This window comes from Thermochaetoides thermophila (assembly GCF_000221225.1).
Source record: "Thermochaetoides thermophila DSM 1495 unplaced genomic scaffold scf7180000011815, whole genome shotgun sequence".
NCBI classification, from domain to species: Eukaryota; Fungi; Ascomycota; class Sordariomycetes; order Sordariales; family Chaetomiaceae; genus Thermochaetoides; species Thermochaetoides thermophila.
This window is the reverse complement of record NW_006383031.1, coordinates 126,440-148,960: the sequence shown is the minus strand read 5'-3', so window position 1 is coordinate 148,960 and position 22,521 is coordinate 126,440. Positions and strand designations below refer to the sequence as shown.

The 22,521-nt window shown below is 54.2% G+C and overlaps 7 protein-coding genes and 1 pseudogene across 8 annotated transcripts; 6 read left to right on the top strand and 2 right to left on the bottom strand.

Annotated features, from left to right (window-relative positions):
• Nucleotides 1-529: 529 nt before the first annotated feature.
• On the top strand, nucleotides 530-1,729 carry CTHT_0016560 (annotated as a pseudogene; the record flags this gene model as incomplete). The annotated part of the gene is made up of 5 exons: nucleotides 530-552; nucleotides 641-973; nucleotides 1,052-1,104; nucleotides 1,534-1,551; nucleotides 1,647-1,729. Coding segments are annotated over 5 exons (510 nt in total).
• Nucleotides 1,730-2,416: 687 nt separating this feature from the next.
• Nucleotides 2,417-5,591, top strand: CTHT_0016550 (uncharacterized protein; the record flags this gene model as incomplete). The annotated part of the gene is made up of 2 exons (XM_006692095.1): nucleotides 2,417-5,223; nucleotides 5,279-5,591. The coding sequence occupies 2 exons, from the start codon at nucleotides 2,417-2,419 to the stop codon at nucleotides 5,589-5,591; spliced, it is 3,120 nt and encodes a 1,039-aa protein (XP_006692158.1).
• A 689-nt stretch (nucleotides 5,592-6,280) lies between these two features.
• On the bottom strand, nucleotides 6,281-7,625 carry CTHT_0016540 (uncharacterized protein; the record flags this gene model as incomplete). The annotated part of the gene is made up of 5 exons (XM_006692094.1): nucleotides 6,281-6,396; nucleotides 6,634-6,980; nucleotides 7,047-7,374; nucleotides 7,438-7,506; nucleotides 7,592-7,625. 5 exons carry the CDS (start codon nucleotides 7,623-7,625, stop codon nucleotides 6,281-6,283), a joined length of 894 nt encoding a protein of 297 aa, XP_006692157.1.
• Nucleotides 7,626-9,322: 1,697 nt separating this feature from the next.
• Nucleotides 9,323-10,078, top strand: CTHT_0016530 (uncharacterized protein; the record flags this gene model as incomplete). Its single annotated transcript, XM_006692093.1, has 2 exons — nucleotides 9,323-9,370; nucleotides 9,434-10,078. The coding sequence occupies 2 exons, from the start codon at nucleotides 9,323-9,325 to the stop codon at nucleotides 10,076-10,078; spliced, it is 693 nt and encodes a 230-aa protein (XP_006692156.1).
• A 128-nt stretch (nucleotides 10,079-10,206) lies between these two features.
• Nucleotides 10,207-11,058, bottom strand: CTHT_0016520 (uncharacterized protein; the record flags this gene model as incomplete). Its single annotated transcript, XM_006692092.1, has 2 exons — nucleotides 10,207-10,909; nucleotides 10,994-11,058. 2 exons carry the CDS (start codon nucleotides 11,056-11,058, stop codon nucleotides 10,207-10,209), a joined length of 768 nt encoding a protein of 255 aa, XP_006692155.1.
• Nucleotides 11,059-13,500: 2,442 nt separating this feature from the next.
• CTHT_0016510 (uncharacterized protein) lies at nucleotides 13,501-14,799 on the top strand (the record flags this gene model as incomplete). The annotated part of the gene is made up of 2 exons (XM_006692091.1): nucleotides 13,501-14,426; nucleotides 14,592-14,799. 2 exons carry the CDS (start codon nucleotides 13,501-13,503, stop codon nucleotides 14,797-14,799), a joined length of 1,134 nt encoding a protein of 377 aa, XP_006692154.1.
• Nucleotides 14,800-16,388: 1,589 nt separating this feature from the next.
• Nucleotides 16,389-18,765, top strand: CTHT_0016500 (uncharacterized protein; the record flags this gene model as incomplete). Its single annotated transcript, XM_006692090.1, has 2 exons — nucleotides 16,389-18,443; nucleotides 18,508-18,765. 2 exons carry the CDS (start codon nucleotides 16,389-16,391, stop codon nucleotides 18,763-18,765), a joined length of 2,313 nt encoding a protein of 770 aa, XP_006692153.1.
• A 1,680-nt stretch (nucleotides 18,766-20,445) lies between these two features.
• Nucleotides 20,446-22,288, top strand: CTHT_0016490 (26S proteasome regulatory subunit-like protein; the record flags this gene model as incomplete). The annotated part of the gene is made up of 3 exons (XM_006692089.1): nucleotides 20,446-20,704; nucleotides 20,770-22,091; nucleotides 22,145-22,288. The coding sequence occupies 3 exons, from the start codon at nucleotides 20,446-20,448 to the stop codon at nucleotides 22,286-22,288; spliced, it is 1,725 nt and encodes a 574-aa protein (XP_006692152.1).
• Nucleotides 22,289-22,521: the final 233 nt, after the last annotated feature.

Below are 22,521 nucleotides of genomic sequence, written 5' to 3'. Positions count from 1 at the left end.
GAACTGCCGCACTCGGTAGCCCAGTCTGCCTTATTCTTACCATCAAGATCGTGTTTCCTCGTGATTATGTTGCGCAAGTAGTAAGTATAGGCTGGTTCAGGAAGTACGTTCTCATTTTTGTCAAACAATCCAAGGTATGTTTACCATGTTACTAGATCTCTGTTCGATAGACTTTCGCATCACACCCAACTCCAGGCTGTCAATTTTCGAGAACTAGGCAAGCAAATCACCATGGCTTTAAGTTTCGGTAGAGATTTTTGTGTCAGACGATGTGCTTGTTCTCAATCGTGTTAGTACGGAGTGTAGGTGATGATGGTTCGACGCGCTCAGCCTGATGGATTCTCACGAAGGTAACATCATTCAGAAGGCTCTAGCCTCGGATGGAGTTCATATATCAAGCGGCTCCTACTAATGCAGTTGAGATGAATCACTTTTTTCTTTGATTGTTTTCATCGCCAAATCACTCAGCCTACCGAAGCCGTTAATTACCCTAAGTCATCGGTCGTACGGCACAACATATTCTACAACCATGACGAAGGGGTCTGAATTTCTGTAAGTGCCCTGACCTCGACTTCTCAGCAAGAGCATGCATCAATTTACGAATTCGCAATGGCTAAAACTCTCTGCCTCCTCCCTCCAGCCCTCCCTACTCCCCTCCCTCCTCTCCAGGCCCCCAAAACGCCGTCCCTCACCAATCTCGTACTCCCGGACCTGACATTCAACCATGTCTATCAAGTCCACCACCACCAGCAGCTATGGGCAAACCCACCTTCAAGGGCTCCGGCCCATGTCCTCCTCCACCAGCGCTTCCTGGGCAAGCATTCTTCCCTCCAGGCCAAGGCCCTGGGCCCGGGCCGGCGTACCCAATGCCAGGACCAATGCCGATGTGTCCCTATCCGTATTTCTATCAGCCGCTGCCGATAGGATACATGCCGCCGCCACCGGTGCAGGAGGAGAAGAAGGAGAGTGATTGGTGAGTTTTAACTAGCCAACTGGTGGAAAGACGTAGATGTTGGGGAGAGTATTGCTGACCATCTGAGGATCACTGTAGCTGGAAGTGGGCGCTCATGTTGATCTGTCTTCCGATTGCGTGTTTCTCTGCGTGTTCATATTGATCTGTCTTCCGATTACGTGTTTCTCTGCGTGTGATAACCCCGCTCAGGTGGTATATGTGTGAGAGAGGGGTCGTGAGTTGGGATATGGGCTTTTGGAAAGACTTTTGGTTGATTCAATACACATCTCGGGGAAAGACGCTAAGGAGTTTAGGATTATTTCGCATGGGGAGAGGAGGAGGTTGCGGCTCCGGTGTAAATATTTCATTTGGTACGTAATTATATGTAAGCGGACACCCACAATGGTAATAGTAATAATTTACCAGCAGGTCCCTAAACTTACCCCAGGCCACTGTGCGTAATTTCACACACTCACTCAGGGTCCCATTGAACAAGTTGTCAAAGTTGAAGACTCTTAGTCGACCAATGGACCTCGATCCAATAGCAAATGACAATGATACTACATGTTTTCTCTATGTAGAATCGGGCAGTTGGAAAAGTAAGCTTAGAAAATGGGTCAAGAGTTCCACGGACAACTGTGCGAAGTTATTGAAAACACGACGAACAACAAAACCAACCTCGGCTTTGAAACAGGGCTGATGCCGCACAAAAAGCCACACGAGACCCAGAAGTTCCAGAAGCTCAGGAGGAAAGCTGTCTGTCCGGTGTATCGCTAGCCCGACACTTCCTGGATCTAGATGTTTCATCCCGCCTACCAGCCAGCAAGACCCCTTCATCTCTGCTCTCTTATCCTCCTGAGGGGCGCTCGCCAAGCACAATGGCTTCTTGGCGCTTCTTGTTCGCGTGCTTCTTTGTGACCTCGTTGACTTTTTGTTCCGGCTTGGGTTGCACTGGCGCCCCGATTTGATCAAGCTTAACTTCCTTAACGCGATAAATCGTCTGCGGAGTTGCATCATTTCTTCCGGAAGCCGGGCTTCAGGATAGGTGTAAAACTGCACGATTGTTGCTTTGGTTTTCGTCTATTTTGGCCTTTTTTTTAAAAAAAATCTTTTGCTTTCTGTTGCTGGTAAAAGGTCTAGCTAGCATCTTTCATCTTTTACTCTCCCGACGGGATTACCTGCTGTAATTTAAGGCTTGATTGATCGCCGCCAGCTGTAGGAGCTGTTTGTTATTCGGGCTGACCCCCCCCCCTTCTTCTCGCCTCCCGCTTATATTCCCTTGCCCCAACCACACCAGCCATGTCGTGTAATGCTTAGGCAACACATTCATGGTCGGCCATCCAAGCAGTAGTACCATTCGAATATTTCTTTCAAAACCAGAGCGCCGACTCGACCAAGCCGTTTTCAATTTCTCAACAGGTTCGAGCGTGGTGTTCTGCTGCCGGACCCTGAACCGCGCCCAGCATGTTCCGCATGAGACGGTACCGCTTGGTGCTGATATGCGCCTTGGCTATTACCATCCTTCTATACCACGTTTCCAAAAACTCGCAATGGGAGCAGGATATCTGGCATGACTTTGACCAGAGAGGTCGTCATCATCATAATATAAGACCCAAACCGAGGCCAGAGCATGCCGCTCCTCCCCCTCCACCGCCACCACCACCATCTTCTCCTCCTCCCCCTCCCCCTCCCCTGCCGCCTCCTCCTGGACCTCCTCCGCCATCAACACACGAATCCGACCGTCACGAACAGGATGGACCTTACAAACCTCCCCATACGGGCCATTATTACGATACAGACGGGCCTGCGCCAGACAAGCCACCTTCCGACCCCTCGGTCAAGCTTCCCGAGCTGAAGCCCGATTTCGACGAAGAATCCTACCAAGATTACAGTCTCCCGACCAAAGTGGTTTCTCCCAACCCGTCAACAGCCGACGGACAGGATGGAACCAACGCTGAGCAGCCACAGCCGGAGTTTGTCCCGCCGACGATTCCCAAGATGAACCCACCTCCGCACAAGGGCCCCGTCCTGCCGCCGCCTGGGAACGGAGACGATTATGGCGGGACAAGTCCTTCAGCCACGACCATCCACTGGAAGAAGCCTAAGGAGTGGTACCCCGTCCCTTCGGAATCAATCATCCCCCTGCCTACTGGCAAGCCAAAGCCAATTCCCCGGATCCAGTACCAGTTCGACGAGGAGTCGCCCGTGGCCAAAGAGAAGCGGGAGCTGCGCCGGGCGAAGGTCAAGGCTGAAGCCAAGAAGGCGTGGGAAGGCTACAAGATGTATGCTTGGGGCCATGACGAGGTGCGGCCGGTCAGCAAGCAGCCTAAGGATCCGTTCTGCGGTTGGGCTGCGACTTTGGTTGATTCTCTGGATACCCTTTGGATCATGGGCATGAAAGAGGAGTTCGAGGAGGCTGTGCAGGCTGTCAAGAACATTGATTTCACCACGACCCCGTACCGGACGGATATCCCTGTTTTTGAGACCATCATCCGCTATCTCGGCGGGCTCATTGGCGCGTATGATGTCTCCGGCGGCGAGAAAGGCGGGTACACCATCCTGCTGGACAAGGCAGTTGAGCTCGCTGAGGTCCTCATGAGCGTCTTCGACACGCCGAACCGCATGCCCGTGCTGTACTATCACTGGATGCCGGATGAGAATATTACCCCTAAGCGGGCGTCCGTCGTCAGCGTCGCCGAGCTTGGCTCCATGACGATGGAGTTTACCCGGCTCGCGCAGCTGACGGGGAAGAATAAATACTATGACGCGATTGCTCGGATTGTCAATGAGTTGGAGGCGCTGCAGAACCGCGAGAATGCGACGGCTATTCCAGGGGTCTTCCCTGAGCAGCTGGATGCGTCGGGGTGTAATAGGACCGCGGCGCTGTTTAACTATCTAGAGCAGAACCAGAATCCGTTTGAGAGCAGGGAGCTGTGGCATCCGGCGGTTGATGATGAGAAGGCGCAGGAGGAGCTTCCCCCGCCTGCCGGGGAGGGGCAGGTGACTGGGACGCCGGTTCAGGTTCCGGAATCGCATACCGGGGCTGGTCGAAACGATCAAGTTGGGCATAGCCCTGGCCCTAAAAAGAGGGATTTGGAACAGGATTACTCCTCTCACCGGCCCGAGCAGGTTCCGGAATCTCATGACCAGGCGTCTCAGCAACCCAAGGTTCCTGATCAGTCTCCCTCTCAGGAAAACAAGGAGTCCTCGAGCCAGTTCACTTCCCAAAACTCTCAGTTTTCTCAGCACTCCAAAGAAGAAAACACCTCAAACTACCTCCCCTCCCAAGACCAACCCACCACCTCCGACGACGAATGCATCCCCAAACCCCTCACCGGCGTCAGTGGTGCCGCCGGCTCCTACAGCATGGGCGGCAGCCAGGACTCCACCTACGAGTACTTCCCCAAGCAGTACCTCCTGCTCGGCGGTCTCGAGCCCAAGTACCGCGCCATGTACGAGAAGACGGCCAAAGGCGTAACAGACTACCTTCTCTTCCGGCCCATGGCCGAGGGCGATCCGGACATTCTCTTCTCTGCCAAGGCGTACAGCTCCGACGGGACGATCGAGAACATGAGCTACGAGTGGGAGACCACCCACTTAACGTGCTTCCTAGGCGGGATGTTTGGATTAGGAGGGAAGATTTTTGACCGACCGGAGGACGTAGAAATTGGGAAGAGGTTGGCGGATGGGTGTGTCTGGGCATATGATATGATGCCGACGGGGATTATGCCTGAGCGGGCGTTGCTAGTGCCGTGTAGGAAGGCGGAGGATTGTCATTGGAATAAGACCGCGTGGTATGAGGAGCTGGATCCGAATGCGGAGTGGAGAGAGAGGCAGATGGAGGAGTATTATGTGAAGAAGGCGGAGTGGAATAGGAAGGTGGAGGAGGCGAAGAGAATTGAGGAGGAGAGGAAAGCTGCTGAGGCGGCTGCCGCACAGACTGGGAATAACACCGCTCAGGGCCAGAGCCAGGAGGGTGTTGTGTCTCTGCCTGAACAACAGCAACAATTTGGTGAGGGTAACCCTTCCCATCCCCTGGCTAGGGAGGAGATGCACACTGTACACTCATCACCATCACCATCACCATCACGTCCATCCAACCTCGCCAAGCGGGATATCCCACCAGGCGGTATCAGAGACCCAGTCAGCCAACAAATCCTGTACGAGCCAGTCCGACCTCAAACCCACAAAGAATTTGTCGAAGACCGCATCAAGAAAGAGAACCTCAAACCTGGTTTCTCCCACCTCAGCGACCGGCGGTACATCCTTCGGTAAGCCTCTCCCCTGTCCCAAGTTGCCATGACTTTAGAAACTAACGCTGTTTAGCCCTGAAGCAATAGAATCCGTCTGGTACATGTACCGCATCACCGGCGACCCATCCTGGCAAGAAAAGGGCTGGCGCATGTTCGAGGCCATCATCCGCGCCACGAGCACGGATATCGCGCACAGCGCCATTGCCGACGTCGCGCCCGTGGATGGGGCTACACCTTCCCAGGAAGATAGCATGGAGAGCTTTTGGATGGCCGAGACGCTCAAGTACTTTTATCTACTGTTCGAGACGCCGGATGTTATTTCGCTGGATGAGTGGGTGTTGAATACGGAGGCACATCCGTTTAGACGACCGAAAGCGGATGCGTGAAATCTGGGAAGGTCATACTGAGTTTGAGTAAATATTGGCGGTTTGTGTTATGTATTGGGAGAGTTTGTTTTTTTTTTTTTCTGAATTCAGTGGTGAGGAGGATGTATGATTTTTAGGGATGGGATACCACCTTTTCATGTCTGAATGAGCCCGCAAGCAGAACTTGGCGTTTGGGTATTGCTCTTGTGTATATGTTCATAGCAGTCGTTTCTGGCACGTTCACACATAGCAAGGTTCAGGACATTCATATGAATCAAGACAAAGAAGGATCATCACGGAGAGCCCCTATCATATGTCGACTGACGAGTATATTTTTCGCCGCGACTATGCAACGACCCAGATCAGAAACCCATTCCCAAAGGCTTCCAAGATCTCAATGTATATAGTGCCGGTATGGATGTTAAACCCAAGCCTTCGTCTTTTCTTCCATTATATGCACAAAATAGGAGAGAGATGTGTGTGTTTACCTAGCAGACAAAACCAACAATCAACCAGTTTACCATGTGTATAAATCAGCAAACCTCCCACCTACCCACGTCTTCCAACCACTTGCCAGAGACCAATGACTTGATCGAGATGATGGTATCTCTGTTCCAGGAATTCATCCATCTCATTGATCCATTGGATCCATTCACTTAACCCAATCCGATTCCATCATCATTCCGTTAACCATACATTCATCCCACGTTTCAATGGTGTTGTCCCATATCCATTCCGTCATCAGATCTTATCCTCTCCTTGAAGTTTTGGCCCTCCCTCGCAGTTACCAGCAGGTCCTGTTGTGACCCCTCCTCGCCCAGCCACTCTCATAACCGTAATACATCCATCAAACCTTTCAACCAGCCGTCGTTGCGCGCATAGTGTCGTCGCCGTCGTCGTAATAGTCACAGTACTCGTCGAGTCATCCGTCATCTACAATGGCCGTACCAATCCCGAACCGAAAAAAAAGGAAAAAAAAAATGAACACCCAACCCCCCCAAACACCCTCCTAGTCCCCCACATCTCCCTCATCAATCCATGATATGTTCTAATACCTGCATACTCAAAATCATCACCAACAACCCAATGGTGACAATAATTAATAGGGTAAAGCTAAACCAGCCCATCACCATGGCCGACGTGCCCACCCCGGACTTGACGCTGCCGTTGGCCAGGTCCTGCGCGACGATGCTGGCCGCCACGGATGCCGTGTGCTGCCAGAGGACGGACACCAGCACGAAGATGGACGCGATGAAGATGATGGCCAGTGCGACCTGGCTGACAGCGCGAGAGGGAAAGGGCTTGACTTCGCGGTCGGCCGAGCCGTCGCCGTCGCTGTCCTCTTCGTGCCAGCCCGGGAAGGTAGCGAGCAGGAGGAGGCAGATGAAAGCGAAGATGATTGCGATGATGCTGTCTTATTGTCAGTTTAGGCTCAATGGGATGAGTAGATGAGTAAGGGGATAGGGGGATACTCACAGAAGATAGGGGAACACGATCATGTCCTTAAATTCACTCGCCAGCCAGACCAGATTCAGCGGGTCCTGATCGACCGAGACCTCATTGGCGAGGGACGTCGCGTTGTTGCTGCACAGCCAGTCGCCGCCGTTGGGGCTGACGCAGATGCCGAAGTAGCCAACGCGGGCCTGCAGGCGGGCGCCGCCAACAATATTGGCGATGGCATTGTTAACGTTGTAGTCAACCTGGGCCGTACTCGGCGTGGCTGTGTATCTCTCATAGTAGAGTGAAAGAAGGAAGATGCCCGGGATTAAGGGTGATGATGATGAGCATCCTGCCAGGAGAAGCGCTGTTCGACGTGTCAGCATTGAAGTTGAAGTTGATGATACCAGTATGAGGGAGAGGAACGTACATAACAATATTATCGCAAGCGCGATCAGGATCATCAAAACATGGTGGTAGCCGAGGAATGGGAGGTATCCTGTCATCAATGTTAGCACGACCCGTTCCTCATTTCAACGCAGTGCTGGGTTCCACGCGGGATTGAAACAAGGCATCACACTTACGGTACCATCCCAACCGGAACTCTTCTATGCCCATGTTGATGAGTTCTTAGACTAACTCTCCTCTAAATTATTAGATGGCAGTGTTGACAGTAAAATATTCCTAATCAATGCCCCGCGATCTATGGAGCAACGGCTAGGATGCAATCGCCGGCGGTGAGAAGCCGCGGCTGTTGTTGATTGTTCTCGCCCCGAGAAGGTATTGCCGTCTTTCCTCGCCAACCGTACCGCGCTGGAATGCAATGGACGAGCCTCTCGCCTGCCCGTATTGCGCCCTACTCTGCGGGAAGTGATCGCAGGTCTCGGGCCGGGTCGCTGTATCAAAAAAATGTAGACTCCGTCGAAGCTTGAGTCAAGAAAAACCGCCTCCAGAGGCGGCAAGTCAGATCGCGACTCTGGACGAAGAAAGACGACGGCCGACTTCCTGAACGTCTGCAGATGATGCGTCGTTAGGGTCGCGGATGCTCGAAGATGTCAGATGCGAAAGGCCATGCGACAAGCCGAACACACAGGCAGGCCCTGTTCCTGCACGCACAAGACGTAAGATCCGACTTACCAGGCCGACGGGACTGACGATGATCAGTGATCAGACGCGAATTGGGTGCAAAGATGTCAGGAACCGGTGGCTGGAATGTATGTGCTGGAATGTATGTGCAGGGAGGCGCGCTGAGAGATGGAGCAGCAGCACGATGGAGAAGCAGCTGAAGGACAGACAGGGTTCTCAGCAACGAGACGTCTCTCCCGCCATCTGATTTTGCTGCGAGAAGAGTGAAATGCGTCCAGTGGTGAGCGGGCTGGGCTGGTCGGCGGCAGCGAGCTGGCTGCAACTGGCAGGAGGATCCTTGACGGCTGGGCCTCTCTCTCCCCAACCACCGATTTTTGTTTACTTGGACCGTTGGCCGGGCACTGCGGCACTGGAGGGGGCAGGGAAGCCCCACGATGGGCTGCTGGCCGGAGCTTGGCGGCTTGCCCCAGACCCATCCCTGCCAATCAGTTTGCGCCGCGGTCCCTTGCGTCCCTTGGCTCGGGTACGTACCCGCCACCTCATTACCCCACGTCGCATGAACAGCAGCGGCACAGGGCTTCCCCACCTCCCATCAGCGTCCTTCCGCCGTTCGGCTGTACTGATCCTGCAGGACAGTTTGGCACTGCTTGCCGGGTTTGGTGCGCTGACTGCTGTCATCCCCAGCAAGCAAATGCATTCGTCGCCTTCCAGAACAACAAACAAAAGATGAAGTAATCGGCTAGGTTCAGCTGAAATAGCTCATGATTTAAGGCTGAAGCCTGCGGGTGATCTTTACACTAGCTCTTCGGGAAAAAACTACGAAACACTGCGGGGTGTTACAGAACGGCAGAGTGCCAGCGACGATTTTTGAGTGTTTGTTTCACCCGATACCAGCTGATGAGGACCCTTTGACTGTCACAAGACATAGGATAGGAAGTGTTCCACGAGTGCGGTGGGAATGGCTTCTACACCATGTTGAAATGTTTCTAGAACCGTAGATGAGAAGGCGATGCGGGCTGTCTGCTTTCAGCTGTGATTTGTCATCAGGTGAGGGGCAATTGCAACATACAGTCGGCTTCTTTTCTCAATCAGCATCTTGTCGAGCCCCCAAAACGTGTCCGAATCTCCAAGAACTGGTCGGATCAAGACTGCCTAGCTGTGTATAAACGCTCAATAAAGTCGAAAGCAGATTCCTACACGCTGCAATTAACTACCCCGTGACACTCAGCATGACCAATTTCAACATCAAGATCGTCTCCGATGCAATCTGCCCATGGGTACGACAGCCAACCCATCGGGAAGGCTAAGCCCCAACACCTACACTAACATCCAAATCCCAGTGCTACTTGGGCAAAAAACGCCTGGAGCGCGCCATCGAGCTATATAAAAAAGACGTCCCGGGCGGCGCCAACGACACCTTCACCATCTCCTGGCACCCCTTCTACCTCGACCCAACCCTCCCCAAAACCGGCATCGACCGCAACGTGCACCTGGCCAAAAAGTTTGGCCCCGAGCGCATGGCGATGGCGACAGCCCACCTCAAAGCCCTAGGCGAAGCCGAGGGCATCAAGTTCTCCCTGCAGGGTAAGATCGGCAACACGCGCGACGCGCACCGGCTTGTGCAGCTGGCCAAGACGAAGTCGAGCGAGACGGAGAGTCGGTTGATTTCGACGCTGTTTAAAGCGCATTTTGAGGAGGATGCGGATATCACATCGTCAGATGTTCTGGTTTCGATTGGGGAGAAGGCGGGACTGGATAGGACTGAAGTGAGGGAGTGGCTTGATCAGGGGAAGGGCGGCCTAGAGGTTGACAGGGAGGTTGAGGAGGCGTATGAGAAGGGCATTAGTGGAGTGCCCAACTTTACGATTAATGGCCGGTATGAGATCCAGGGCGCGCAGGACGCGCAGAAGTTCCTGGAGGTGTTTCAGCGCGTCAAGAAGGCTGAGTCGGCGGTTAGCACGTCTGCTGAAGGGGTTTCCTGCTAGTTCCTGAAGGTTGAAACGCAACCTACCTAAATCCTCTCTCAACCAGCTAGCATCGTGAGAAGTTTAGGGTTGGGTAATGGACCAGATATCGCGTCTCGGCGTAAAAACGACGAGCGTCCCGCACGCCGCTAGACATTCAACAGCCCTCCCAGATCAGCGTCCAAAGCCCTCAACCTTGCCTGCAAATCCCTCTTCCTTTTATCCAACTCCCTTACCTCCTCCTCCTCCCTCCTCAAATCCTCCTCCGTCATCCCAACCTCTTCTACATCCTCCATCTCCACATCCCCATCGCCATCATTCATCATCCTCTCCTGCGCAATCCGATCCAACATCTCCTGCTGTTCAGCAATCTTCGCCTCATAGTACGCCAACGTATTACTCTGCGCCTGCCACTTCTGCCTGATCACCGGAACCCTCTCCAACGCCCCCGGCAGCGGGTATACAGCGCACAACTTCTCAACCCCTCTCAACAGCACCTCCATATCTATATCCCCAGACCCAGGCTGCTGTCCCGGCCTGGCTCGAGTCCCCCGCATGATCTGCGCGTGCAGGTCGCCGCCCAGCACGGCCGCCACCGCCGTGTTACGGCGGGCGGTTGATGCGCTGCCTACGCCACCTGTCCTGATCTCGCCGCCGGTGACATTGAAGACTGTTTGCCGGCGATTGGAAGGCTTCTGTTGTTGTTGTTGTTCAGCAGTAAGAGTGGTTTGGCGGGGTGGGGGAGGTGGGACAGAGAAGAGGGCGCGCTCGTGGGCTTCGGTGTCACGGATTAGAGAGGTGATGTCGGGATTGGAGAGAAGAGCGTTGGTGAAGATTTTGGGAGGGGGGAAGCTATTTGTCAGCTGTGATGTCAGTTCTGCCCACTTGCTAGGCTTTGTTTACTTTGAGCTCTAGACAATGAGTGCGATGACTTACGGGAGACTGTCGATCCCTTGGCAGGAGATGGAGATCTGCTCCAGGTGTGCTGATAATAACGACATATTGGCAAACTGAGATTAGGCTTTTCAGCAGGAAAACTGCGGTTGTTGAATCCGAGCTGTCGGTGTCTGTTTATGAAGGACCGACCGCCACCTCGACCACACGCTGGGCCTGGCGTTGAGGTGGGCTGCATTCTTGGCATCGTTGTCGATGGGGCGCACCTTGATACCCCTCAGTCACGTGACCATCCCTATAGACCAGCCTCCTGCGTGCCCCTCGCCGTTTCTCTGGGGAAGAAAGCTTAAATTCGATTCAAATGCACCACCTGAAACCTCTGAGCTTTTAGCTTCATTCCGGCCATCATGAACCCAGAGAATGCGTCACTGGAGTTCTGCGCTTTGTCGACTTGAATCCGATCACCCAATCGATGTTCATGGCCGGCTTCCTCTGCGAATACCAACCACACACGGGCCACGGCTAAGGAATCGAGGAAAGCCTTTGTCAAAAAAATGGAGCTAGTGCTGCAACCTCACGAGGACCGTCATCCTCGAGTCCTTAGCCGTTTCCACTCTTCTTCCAATGCTTCCCAGCACCTCCCACGAGCTGCGACAAACCTGGGGACACAGCGTACGCCACATCTCCGTTGCGCATTCGTGGTGTTTTTGTCTCTAGTTTGCGCGAATGTGCATGCCCGCAGCACCGCATTTTTAGCAACTTTCTCGCGAGCCACCTGCGTACAACCCACCATCATGGCATTTCCCCAGGGCCCTTGTCCATTGGGCACTCTGCCGCTCACGCTTTCTAGTGGGGGCAGCAACCGTGATTCGCTGATGGTTCGTTGCTCCCGGCAGCCGTCCAGCAGGGCCCATGCAGGACAGCATGATCGTATGCCGGAGCTTCTTTTCGTGTGTGTTTTCTAGCTTCTGCTCTTTTGCGCATTGCTGGCGTGGATGACGGTCAATGGCCACCACGGGCGCTTCTGCTATGCTCCTACAGCGTACAACAGCAGAACAACATCTCCAAGACGTCCTAGCTCATGGCCGACCGCCGGTCCGGTGTCGTGACAGACAGTCGAGCTGTTCCACATTCTGGTGTAGCTTGCTCGCTTGCGACGCCTGTCTGGGGATTTGCCAGGGTTGTTGGCGAGCATTGCTGCCCAAGCAGCCGCTACCTTACCTCTGGCTTCGCCGAATGTGCACCGGCCCAGCATGGACCGACGGCGGCATGCTTCTCACGGACTGGCAAGTACTGACTCGTGTATGGCCTGTTGCGTGCGCTTTTCCCCCTCTAAACCCTTTCCCCCGACCGGCAGGTGCTCACCGGGGGCCTGGGAACCCTGAAGTCCCGTGAGGGCACAAAAGCGCGAGGGAATTCTGAAATCCGGGCAGTCGCAAACTATAAGACGTGTCGTGAGCCAAGGTCAGCCCGTCCAGCTCATATCCTGCCCTGATGCGCGGCAGGACACTCGATATCTGCCCAGTGTCGGAGCAACAAGTGCTGATTCTGCTCGGGAATTGAGAAGTCCATTCATCCACTGACGGGACACCGCCCCTCAAACCACCCGAGCGGCTTTTGCCTTTTTGCGCAATCTGGCCATCTGCTTCCCGGAGTTGATCACTTTTGACCACCACGCTTCCTCGCGGGACCACGAGGGCCACAGGCCACGAGGACCACGAGGACACCAAGCCTGCCGGTCACTCAGCAGCAGCACTTCGTCCACGGCTCCCACAAAGCTCCATCCGTCGGCCAGCGGCGATTGCGAGTCTGCGAGTTTGCTGCACGCCTTAGCCGGCGTTCCCTGCGCATCCACAGCAACGCAGCGACCACATCAGCGCAGCGGCGCACATAACTTAAGCTTCCTGTGGCACGAAGGGGCGGCCAAGCAGCTCGCAGCAAGCAGCTGTCGCCCACCCCGCACTGAGTGAGCAGTCCCAGCAGACCCAAGCACTCTCTCAGTCCATTCCATCCACTCACGGAAGCCCCATTCATCCTTTGCCTGTGTGCTCTCCAGTCTCGTCTCCCCGCCCGTCCTGCTGCCCCCAAGCAATATCGGGAAACGGCCTGGGCTGCACGCAACCTGCCTACTAAATCCCATCACGATATTATCATGACAACCATCCGAAGACCCATATCTTCCTCCATTCTTTGCCGGAGGTCCATGACTAGGGACCGTTCACTTTGATCTCGACTTGTTTCATTGAGCTTCACACACATATCAGCATTTTTAACGCTGCTCTCCTGCTTTTAAAGTCATCATCTTTTCCCTCTGCCCTCAACTTCCCCGCCACTTTCCATCCCTCACCTCAGCCCGCTCGGCATTTACCCCACACTTTCGAGGGCAAATCGATAAGATCCGCAAGGGAAAGTCTCCCCTTGGCGGGCTCGGCCGGACGACGCCATTACTACCTATACTACCTTATTTCTTGGGTCCCGAGCCTACCTTGTTAGCCATCCGATTCTACTTTTTTAGAGGTTGCACTCAGCTTTATTCACTCTCACCGACCATGTGGCCGACGCCGACAGACATCAAGATATCTCAGAGCGTGGGGCCATCCTCCCCGCCAGAGACTCCCCGAACAGCTTCGCCTGTTTTCGGCCGCAAAAGCAGTCCGCCACGGGGGCAATCGCACACGCAAGGAACAATTCCTCGTCCAATGGCGCCGCCACTATCAACCGGTCAGCCATCGGCGGTGAACACCAGATTCAGCTTTAGCCACTCCCAAGCTCTCCGACCCGACCAACTGTCGCCACGCACAACCGGCTCATCATCCCCATCTTCATCCGCTTCCGATGATTCGGAAGACTCCGACTTCGATGCCCCATCTCCCGTCCGTCTTCCATCGCTCCCGGACCCACCTTCGCCGAAAGAGCGGATCGGCCGTGTGGTCACCCACCACGAGTTCACCGTTGAAGAGCTGAGCGACTCCGGCGAGCTGAACGGCAAGTACGCCCACCTGCACGTCATCCGTGCTTACACCATCGAGTATGCCGAGTCGGAGCGCAGCCGCAGTCGCTCACGCCCCCCCGCTGGACTGGACCAGGGCATGATGCGGAATTTTACCAACCTTAACTGCTCCGATAGTAGTTCCGACGAGTCGGATATGGACGACGGTGAGGTTCAAGCGATGCTCCGGCGCTATCGCGCTGAGAGGAGACAGCGGCGAATGACGAGCGGGAGCGTCAGCAAGCGTACTATTAGCGAGAGTATTGGTTCTGATACCGACCGTGAGGACCTCGTCGGCTCCTTCAGCTTCGAGGATGTCAACTCCACGCGACGTATACGTCGCAAGTTGTGTGGCGACCGCCGCAGGGGTAGCTTCCTGTTCCCTACGCCGCCGGCGCCCAGGATAGATGAGCTTGAGGAGCCCGACTCGAGCGTCGAGGAGATCACCATCGGCGAGGTCCTTGCCAGGGAGTTGCCTTATTATGAGTATGTTACTATGGAGGTGGACTCGTCTTGATGGTGTCATCCATTCTCCATCTATTCTCCCTCCCTGGTGATGTCATCTTTTTTTTTGTCTTTTTTGAGTTCATCGTTTTTCTCCGGAGGGAGCAGGCATGTCTTTATTCCTAATCCTTCGGGCGTTTCTTGGAGTCATTCTTGCGGCGAAGATCATTATACCACCTCTTTTTTTGCAGCATACGACGACGACGACGACGACGACGACGATGATGATGATGATGATGATGATGATGATGATGATGATGATGATGATGATGATGATGATGATGATGATGATGATGATGATGATGATGATGATGATGATGATGATGATGATGATGATGATGACGATGATGAATGACAAAAGTACTTAAACGACAAAAGCACTTGTTTTGGTTATTTGATATCAATGAATGTACTTTCTGAATTGAATTCCACTGAGGGGAGTCGGATGCAAAATCCTCGACTACCATTCCTGAGTTTAGCAACATCAGGGCAAGTCGGATTTGCATCTGTCATTGCTTATCATCTGGACCGGTCTTCCATAGGCTGGTGGTCCATGCAACTAACATGATGGAGAGGTTAGTGATGAAGGCAGTTCTCACCGACCTGAGCCTGTTCATGCAATACATGGTCTGGCTGCATGTCTGTTGATTGATGATGCCTCACAGTCTTGGGGATCATCATGGAGCCATGGAGTGTTACTTATGGACATTCTTAACTCATCTGCTTTGGCAGGGGGGCTGAGTGTATCAGATCTTGGATTTTGATGATAGGTTGATCTAGATGGTTTATGGATGGCTCACGTGCTTTGGCAGGGTGTCTGGGGGCGAGGGCTGATAGTGTTAGGATATGTTGGGTGCTATCTTGGCTGAACGGGAGGGAATGATGATGTGTTGGTTATTGTGCTTTTGTTTGTCGGATCACCAGGGTGATTTGATTGATCTGATAGACTGTTGATAGAGGGCGTGCATTTTGATGAGCTTTTCTAATGTATTTGAGTTTTTGATAGCATGTGTGTCTACATCTTGCTTGTCGCTGTGTGTGGAAGATGGTCGTCAACGTGCATGTCAATGTTTCAATAAGAGGAGAATTCCTGATTCCACATTGTCATGATATGTTAAGTAAAGTGACGAGTGTCCCAAGTCACTCCCCGGAGAGGATTTTGAAGATTTAACCAACTTTTTAAGCAACTTTTACAACCAACTTTTGTAACTGACTTTGATCCTAACTTTCGAACTGACTATTCTCAAGGTAGACATTAGGTAGCCGCATGTGCAAGACTGAATGTTAGCCGGGGCTGTTCTCCTTTTTATGTCGACCGCTGTGGCAATACATGAGCACCTTCCAACAGGAGAACGGTAGCCAAGTTCGTTAGTGGAAATGAACTTAGACACAAGGGGCTCAGACAAAACAAGTCGCAGAAAATCTTCATAGCAGGCTTCGGTCTTGCGAGAGTCCGGTGCTGATATCGAAGTACGTACCATTTGTGGCTGAGCTCCTAAACTTGTGGCGTTTCTGGCTTTGGTTTCCCAGGTCGACCAATCAGGGCTTGACGTGCCACGGCCGTTGGGACCGCACTTGCTCAATAGGTACTGGGGTGGAGTCAGGCGCGTGCGCGATCAGGAGGCGAACTGCGAGTTCCTTCCATCGCAAAGTGCATCACAGAATGCATTTTCGAGGAGCGTCATCTTGAGCTCTGTCGTTCTCTGCGTTAGCCATCTGAACTTCTTCTTCTTGTTTCCCAGGTCGTTTCTCGATAGATTCTGCTACTTCGCCCTAGAATTCCGGCAACTTTTTTTTCTGAGCAGCAGCTCCCGAGATCCCCAACCTCCCATCGCGTTCCCTCCACGCGCCTCAAATCTACCTCTAGTGATCTTCTTTTGCCATACTTCGCTGTAGAAGCTCCATCCACGAACATCTGAGCATTGATTTTATCACAGCGAAGCCATGAATCAAACTCCCGCCCAAGGCCAGGGCCAAGGCCAGCCTGGCCAGGGCATGGCGAACCGTCCGCCGAACGCACCGAGCGCTGCCAACGTTGCTGCCCCTGGCGGTGCCCCTCGCCAGCAGGGCACTCCGATGTACCGTCCAGAGATGATGCGCAATATCCCCTTGTTGTCTGACGAGGAAAAGACCAAGTATGAGCGGGGCCTGCAGCAGTTGTGGCTTATGCACGACAATACTGCTCCTGGCTCGGCTGAGAATATCGAGGCGAAGAAGAAAATCGCCGAGTTCGGTAGGGTGCTCCTCACGAAACTTCAGCAACGCCGTCAACAGCAGCAGTTGCAGCAACAACGTCAGCAGCAACAGCAGCAGCAACAGCAGCAGCAGCAGCAGCAGCAGCAGCAGCAGCAAGTTCAGCAACAAATGCAACAGCAGGCTCAACAGCCCCAAACACAACCGCAACAGGGCCAGCCCCAACAGCAGCTGCAGCAGGCACAGGTCCAGCAGCAGGTTCAACAACAGCAACAGATTCCACAGCAACAGCAGCAGGCACCACAGCAGCAGCAGCAGCAGCAGCAGCCTCAGCAGCTTGGTCAACCTGGCCAGCAAGTCCAGATGATGCCCCAGAATCAACAACCTCAAGTCGCCCAGAATGTCCAACCTGTTGCGCCTACGACGGTACCTCAGCAACAGCCGGCGCCGGCGACCCAGACTGCTCCAAATCAGATGGGCGCGCCGAACTCGGCCGCGGCGCAACTACGGTCCCTCCCTGCTCACATTGTGAGTCATGTGAAAGACGTAACTTTCCTGGCTCCCAACAACGTCGTCGATAAGGCTGGCTGGATCGATCAGCTCAAGCTTCAATATGCACAAAAGTTGTTTGTTATGGACAGCGCTGGCCGCCAGATAAAACAGATCGCCGCTTCTTTGGCAGACCAGTCACTGCCCCCTGAAGAACGGAAGAAGCTTGAAGAGAAAAAGCAGACTCTCGAGAAACAGTACAATGATGCTATCAGCTTTGCCAATACCGTTAGGAAACAATACATGCAGAAGCCAGCTCAAAACGGCGCTGCAGTGCAGAATGCAGCAAATGTTGCAAGACCACAGTCTGCTCAAGGAGCTTCAGCAATGACCCAGCCCGGCGCTGGCGTTGGAAATGGGACGCCAGTTGCGGCACCAGTTAATCCGATGCAAAGCTCTGCGGCTGCTATTAACACTGCAATCGAGACAGCAAAGAAACAGCAAATGGCGGCGGGCCGGATGGCTGGCGCGGTGAATGCGATGGCTGCACAGGTCCAGTCTCCGGCCACACCAGTACAAGCACAAGTTTCGCCCGCCACCCAGGTCCACGCAACGCAACAGTCGGTTCCTCAACAACCACAACAAATCCAACAGGCCCAACCGACTCAGCAACCTCAAGCTCAGGTTAAGATCGAGCCAGGTACTGCACCGCATCCGGCGCCTCTCAACACGACAATGGCCGGTCCCACTGGTGTTCCCTCTGCTGCGGCGCCGGCGCAGAACGCTGCGCGCATGCAGACTCCGACCTCTGCGACTCCGACTAGTGCCAATCCCAATATTCGCCCTCTGACTCACGCCGCCGCAATGAACTTGGCTTCGCAGCAGCGCCCTGGTATGCCTGCGGTTCCTACCGCTGCCTCCGGCGCCGCTCCTGGCACCCCCATGGGCATAATGGGCGCTGCTCAGCAGCAGCAGCAGCAGCAGCCCGGTCATAGCCATGCGCACCCGCCTCAGCCTACGCAAGCTCCGCCGCCGCACTCGACTAACCCCAAGCTGCCCATTCCGAAGGTGCTCCATGACAAGGCTATCCAGATGCCCCAGCCGGTGCCTAACATCGGTGGCGCTGGCAGCGGTCGCCCTACCTATACCAGTGGCGTCATGAACCAACCAGCGCTGCCCAAGACGCCTGCCTTCCAGCTCGAGGGCGAGGGCGAGCGCGTGCTAAACAAAAAGAAGCTTGATGAGCTGGTGCGCCAGGTCTGCGGTGGTACTGCCGAAGGCCAGGATGGTAACATGTTGACTCCAGAGGTTGAGGAGGTGAGATTGTTCTGTTTACAATTTTCTTTGTGTTGTATTCTTCTTGGCTAACTTTTGTATGCAGTCCGTCCTCAACATGGCTGATGCCTTCGTTGACAATGTCCTCCACCAAGCCTGCCGCAACGCCAAGGAGCGCGGCTCCAAGGTGCTGGAGATCCGCGACATTCAGCTTGTCCTGGAACGCGTATACAACATCCGCATCCCAGGCTATGCTAGCGAGGAGCTGCGTACCGTCCGCAAGGTCCAGCCCAACAGCAACTGGATCAAGAAGATGAGCGCTGTCCAGGCTGCCAAGGTTGTCCCTGGCAAAGGCGACATCTGATGGGCTTCGTCTTTTAAGGCTGACATGCTCCGGGGATTTATGGCTCAGTTTTCTTTCTACGATAATGACTGCAGATAAGGAAATGGTATGGGAAGGGAAGGAAATGAATGGTATTTCCGTTATTACGGCAAGGTCTGTGGCGATCTGGCGTTTCTGGAAAGATGGCGTCGCGCTTAGGGAGGGATGGTTTCACGACGACACTCTGAGACGAATAGCCTTTCTCTTCTTCTGCTTTATACTTGGAGCCTGGTTCATTCAGGGTCCGCGCTGCAATTGAGGTAGTTGACTGATTTGGGTGTTGTGCTGCTTTGGGTGATCTGGCTTGTCGCTTTTGAAAGTTGGTCAAGGTTCTTTGTACTGCGCAGCAATTGTTTGCGTTGTTGCTGCTGAGTTAAGAGCCCGAAGGAAGAAAACATAACTTGTGGGAACCCATGTCTGCTGTCTTAACCCTTGACTCCAGCTTCTTGCCTAGATCTCGTGTACTCGGGAGAACACCTCAAGTTTAGGATAACATCTGCATTCCTTGTCTAAAGACTGGTTCCTACCAAGGTACACAGCTTATACAAATGTAGACATTTGACGATTCACACTTGACTGACATCTCGGAGAGACCAAGTCTTCTTGGCTCGCTTTCATTACACCCGTGCCTAATGCCTAGGCTGCATTTGATAGTGGCGACATGCAGCTCTGCTGATTAATCATGTCAAAGAATCAAGTCGACCGTTTGGTCACAAAGTAGACTAGCTGTAGAGAGTAAAATGAGTTGTATGGAAAACATTTGTCTGTGTTATAACAGGTGCAACTGACATATAGTGGTGGTTGTTGCTGGCGGTACTCGGGTTTCTGGTTTTTTTTTAAAAAAAAAAAAGAAAGAAAGGAAGCTTGAGCTGAGCCAGGCAGCAAGTCGACAACGTCACAAAGCATCAGCCTGCCCAAGTGGGTCTGGGACGAGCCGCATCTCAGCTTGGGTACATCTGCCCACAGTGTCTCTGGATATCGACACAGTTGGCCAAGGCTGGCGGTACCCTCTTTTGCGAGGATTTTGGCGGTCGAGTCAAGTACCCCGCAATCCGGCAGCAATGACAGCACAGTTCGGCCAGCTTCCACTCGACGCAGGGCCGCAGCTTGGCTTTGTGTCCCTCCCCGTTTGGCAACTTCCCTCACAATCGCCTGGGGCCCTGAAGACCTGATAGAGGGAGATCTCCTTTAGGTTTCGCTCTCGGACCTCTTTGCATTTCGCACATCACGTCCACCACTCCAGACAAAGCACGACCTCCCAAAATCCAAATTTTCGATCCGGCCTGCTTGTCGAGTGCTGCGGTTGCGCAACAGGCACCTTTTTTTTTTATCTTTGTGACAGTCCCCAGGCCCATCCAACCGCGGTCGAGTCGACTTGGCCAACAGCCAACAGCCAAGCAGTGCACGATTCGCAACACGCCAACCGCTGCAAAACAAAACCTGCCCGGTGCCAGTGCCTGGAACGTTGGTTAGGTCGCCCTTGCAACCCGGCCAACACCGATCACAAGTAGCTGCGTGCTTCGCGGTCGCGCCCCAGCGCCAACTTACCTGGTTCCCATCGCCGCCTGCCATCCCGCCCCTCATCGGCGGCAAACAATTGCTTCGTCCATCCCACATTCCTCGCCTGATTGACCCAGCCCTCAAACAGTACCACCCGCAAACATGCCCGGCAAGACACCCGATAAGGAGCCCGTCGAGAACCGCGGCTACCGTACCGACAAGGACGCGAAGGCCAAGGGAAAGAAGACTGCCAAGAAGGAGGGAGAGGACGAGATGACCGTGGTTGTCCCGCCCTCAAAAACACCCAAGCAAAACTCCGTGACACCGCCGGCCAATGATACCGAAGGCGACGTTGCAATGGGGGACATTGACGAGGCTGCGCAGGAGGGCAAGGTCGATCCCGTTGCCCAGACTATTAACGGTGCGTCGGCCTCGAACCTCATAACTGATATGCAAAGGGAAACTGACTGGACGGCGTGTGGATAGACATCAAGAACAACTTTGCGCTCCTAGACCGCGCCGTCGCACACTTCGACGCGAGATTCTCACTCCGTGCCCTACGGTCCATCTCGTCGATCCGGAAACGGCTGACCCCCGATGTCCTTGGCCAAGTCATTGCAGAGACCTACAACCCGACGTCATCCAGGGCGGTGGTGGCCAAGCAAATGCTGGCGGCCATCGGCCGGCCAGATGTCGTCCTGGGCCGCCAGGCCGGCTCGGACATGGATATCGATAGTGAAGCGAAGCCGTCAAGTAAAAACGGCCTCGTGAAGAAGGATCCGCTTCCCGAGGTTGACGTCTTCTTGGGCATCCTTACCCAGGTTCTTCTGCACGACACCAAGCAGTGGCAGAGTGGTTACGAGTTCTCGCAGTCGCTGGCCGAGCGTGTGCGGGCCCTCAACCGTCGCACTCTCGACAGCCTTGCTGCTAAGGTCTACTTCTATTTCGAGCTGTTCGCCGAGCAGATCCCCCCGCTGCCGCCGTCTCCTCAGTCGCCGATCCTCCTGGTTCGCCCCCCCCTCCTGCGCGCCCTCCGGACTGCGGTTCTGCGCAAGGATATTGACACGCAAGCCTCGGTCATCGTCCTGCTGCTGCGGAACTACCTGCTCACGTCACACATCTCTCAAGCCGATCTGTTGGTCTCGCACACCCAGTTCCCCGAGAATGCCGCCAACAACCAGGTTGCCCGGTTCCTCTACTACCTCGGTTGCGTGCGTGCCATCCAGCTCCGCTACACTGAGGCCCATGAGCACTTGACCGCGGCGACGCGGAAGGCCCCTTCGAGCGCCTGCGCTCTAGGCTTTAGCCTCTCGGCGACAAAGCTGTTGGTCGTCGTCGAGCTGCTGATGGGTGACATCCCGGACCGTGCCATCTTCCGGCAGCCGGCTATGGAGGCGGCGTTGCGGCCGTACCTCTTGCTCGTCCAAGCAGTGCGCGTGGGAGACGTGGACAACTTCGAAGCCATCAACAACAAGCACGAGGCCACGTTCAAGCGCGACGGCACGTATACGCTGATCCTGCGCCTGCGGCAGAATGTCATCAAGACGGGCATCCGCATGATGAGCCTGAGCTACAGCCGCATCTCGCTGCGCGACATCTGCGTCCGGCTGCACCTCAAATCGGAGGAAAGCGCCGAGTACATTGTTGCTAAGGCTATTCGTGATGGTGTCATCGAGGCCACGATCGACCGCGAGCACGGGTACATGAAGAGCAAAGAAGTCGGGGACGTCTATGCCACGCGTGAGCCGGCGGAGGCGTTCCATGATCGTATTCGTGCTTGTCTGGCGCTGCATGATGAGAGCGTTAAGGTGAGTATCCACAACTCGACATTCAGGGCCAACATCAGCTAACGCTTTGCCAGGCCATGAGGTTCCCCATGAACCCGCACCGGCTCGAACTCAAGAATGCTCAGGAAGCCCGGGAGCGCGAGCGCGAGATGGCCAAGGAGATCCAAGAGGGTGATCTAGACGAGGATGACCTCGGTGGCGACTTTGATGGCATGTAATTATCACTTACCTATCCATCATCCACCCTTATGTTATTTTTTTTGTGCTTTACACACCAACCTTACTCTACCCTTCTTCCCTTCTCTTGTCTGTCCTGGCTTCGGTTGGTTCCTTGTGTAAAACTGCTACCCATCATTTCATCGCAATGGTTGTTTTCGTCCTTTGAGAAGAGCAAGAGGAGAAGAGAGAGAGAGAGAGAGAGAGAGAGAGAGAGAGAGAGTAGTAGTAGTAG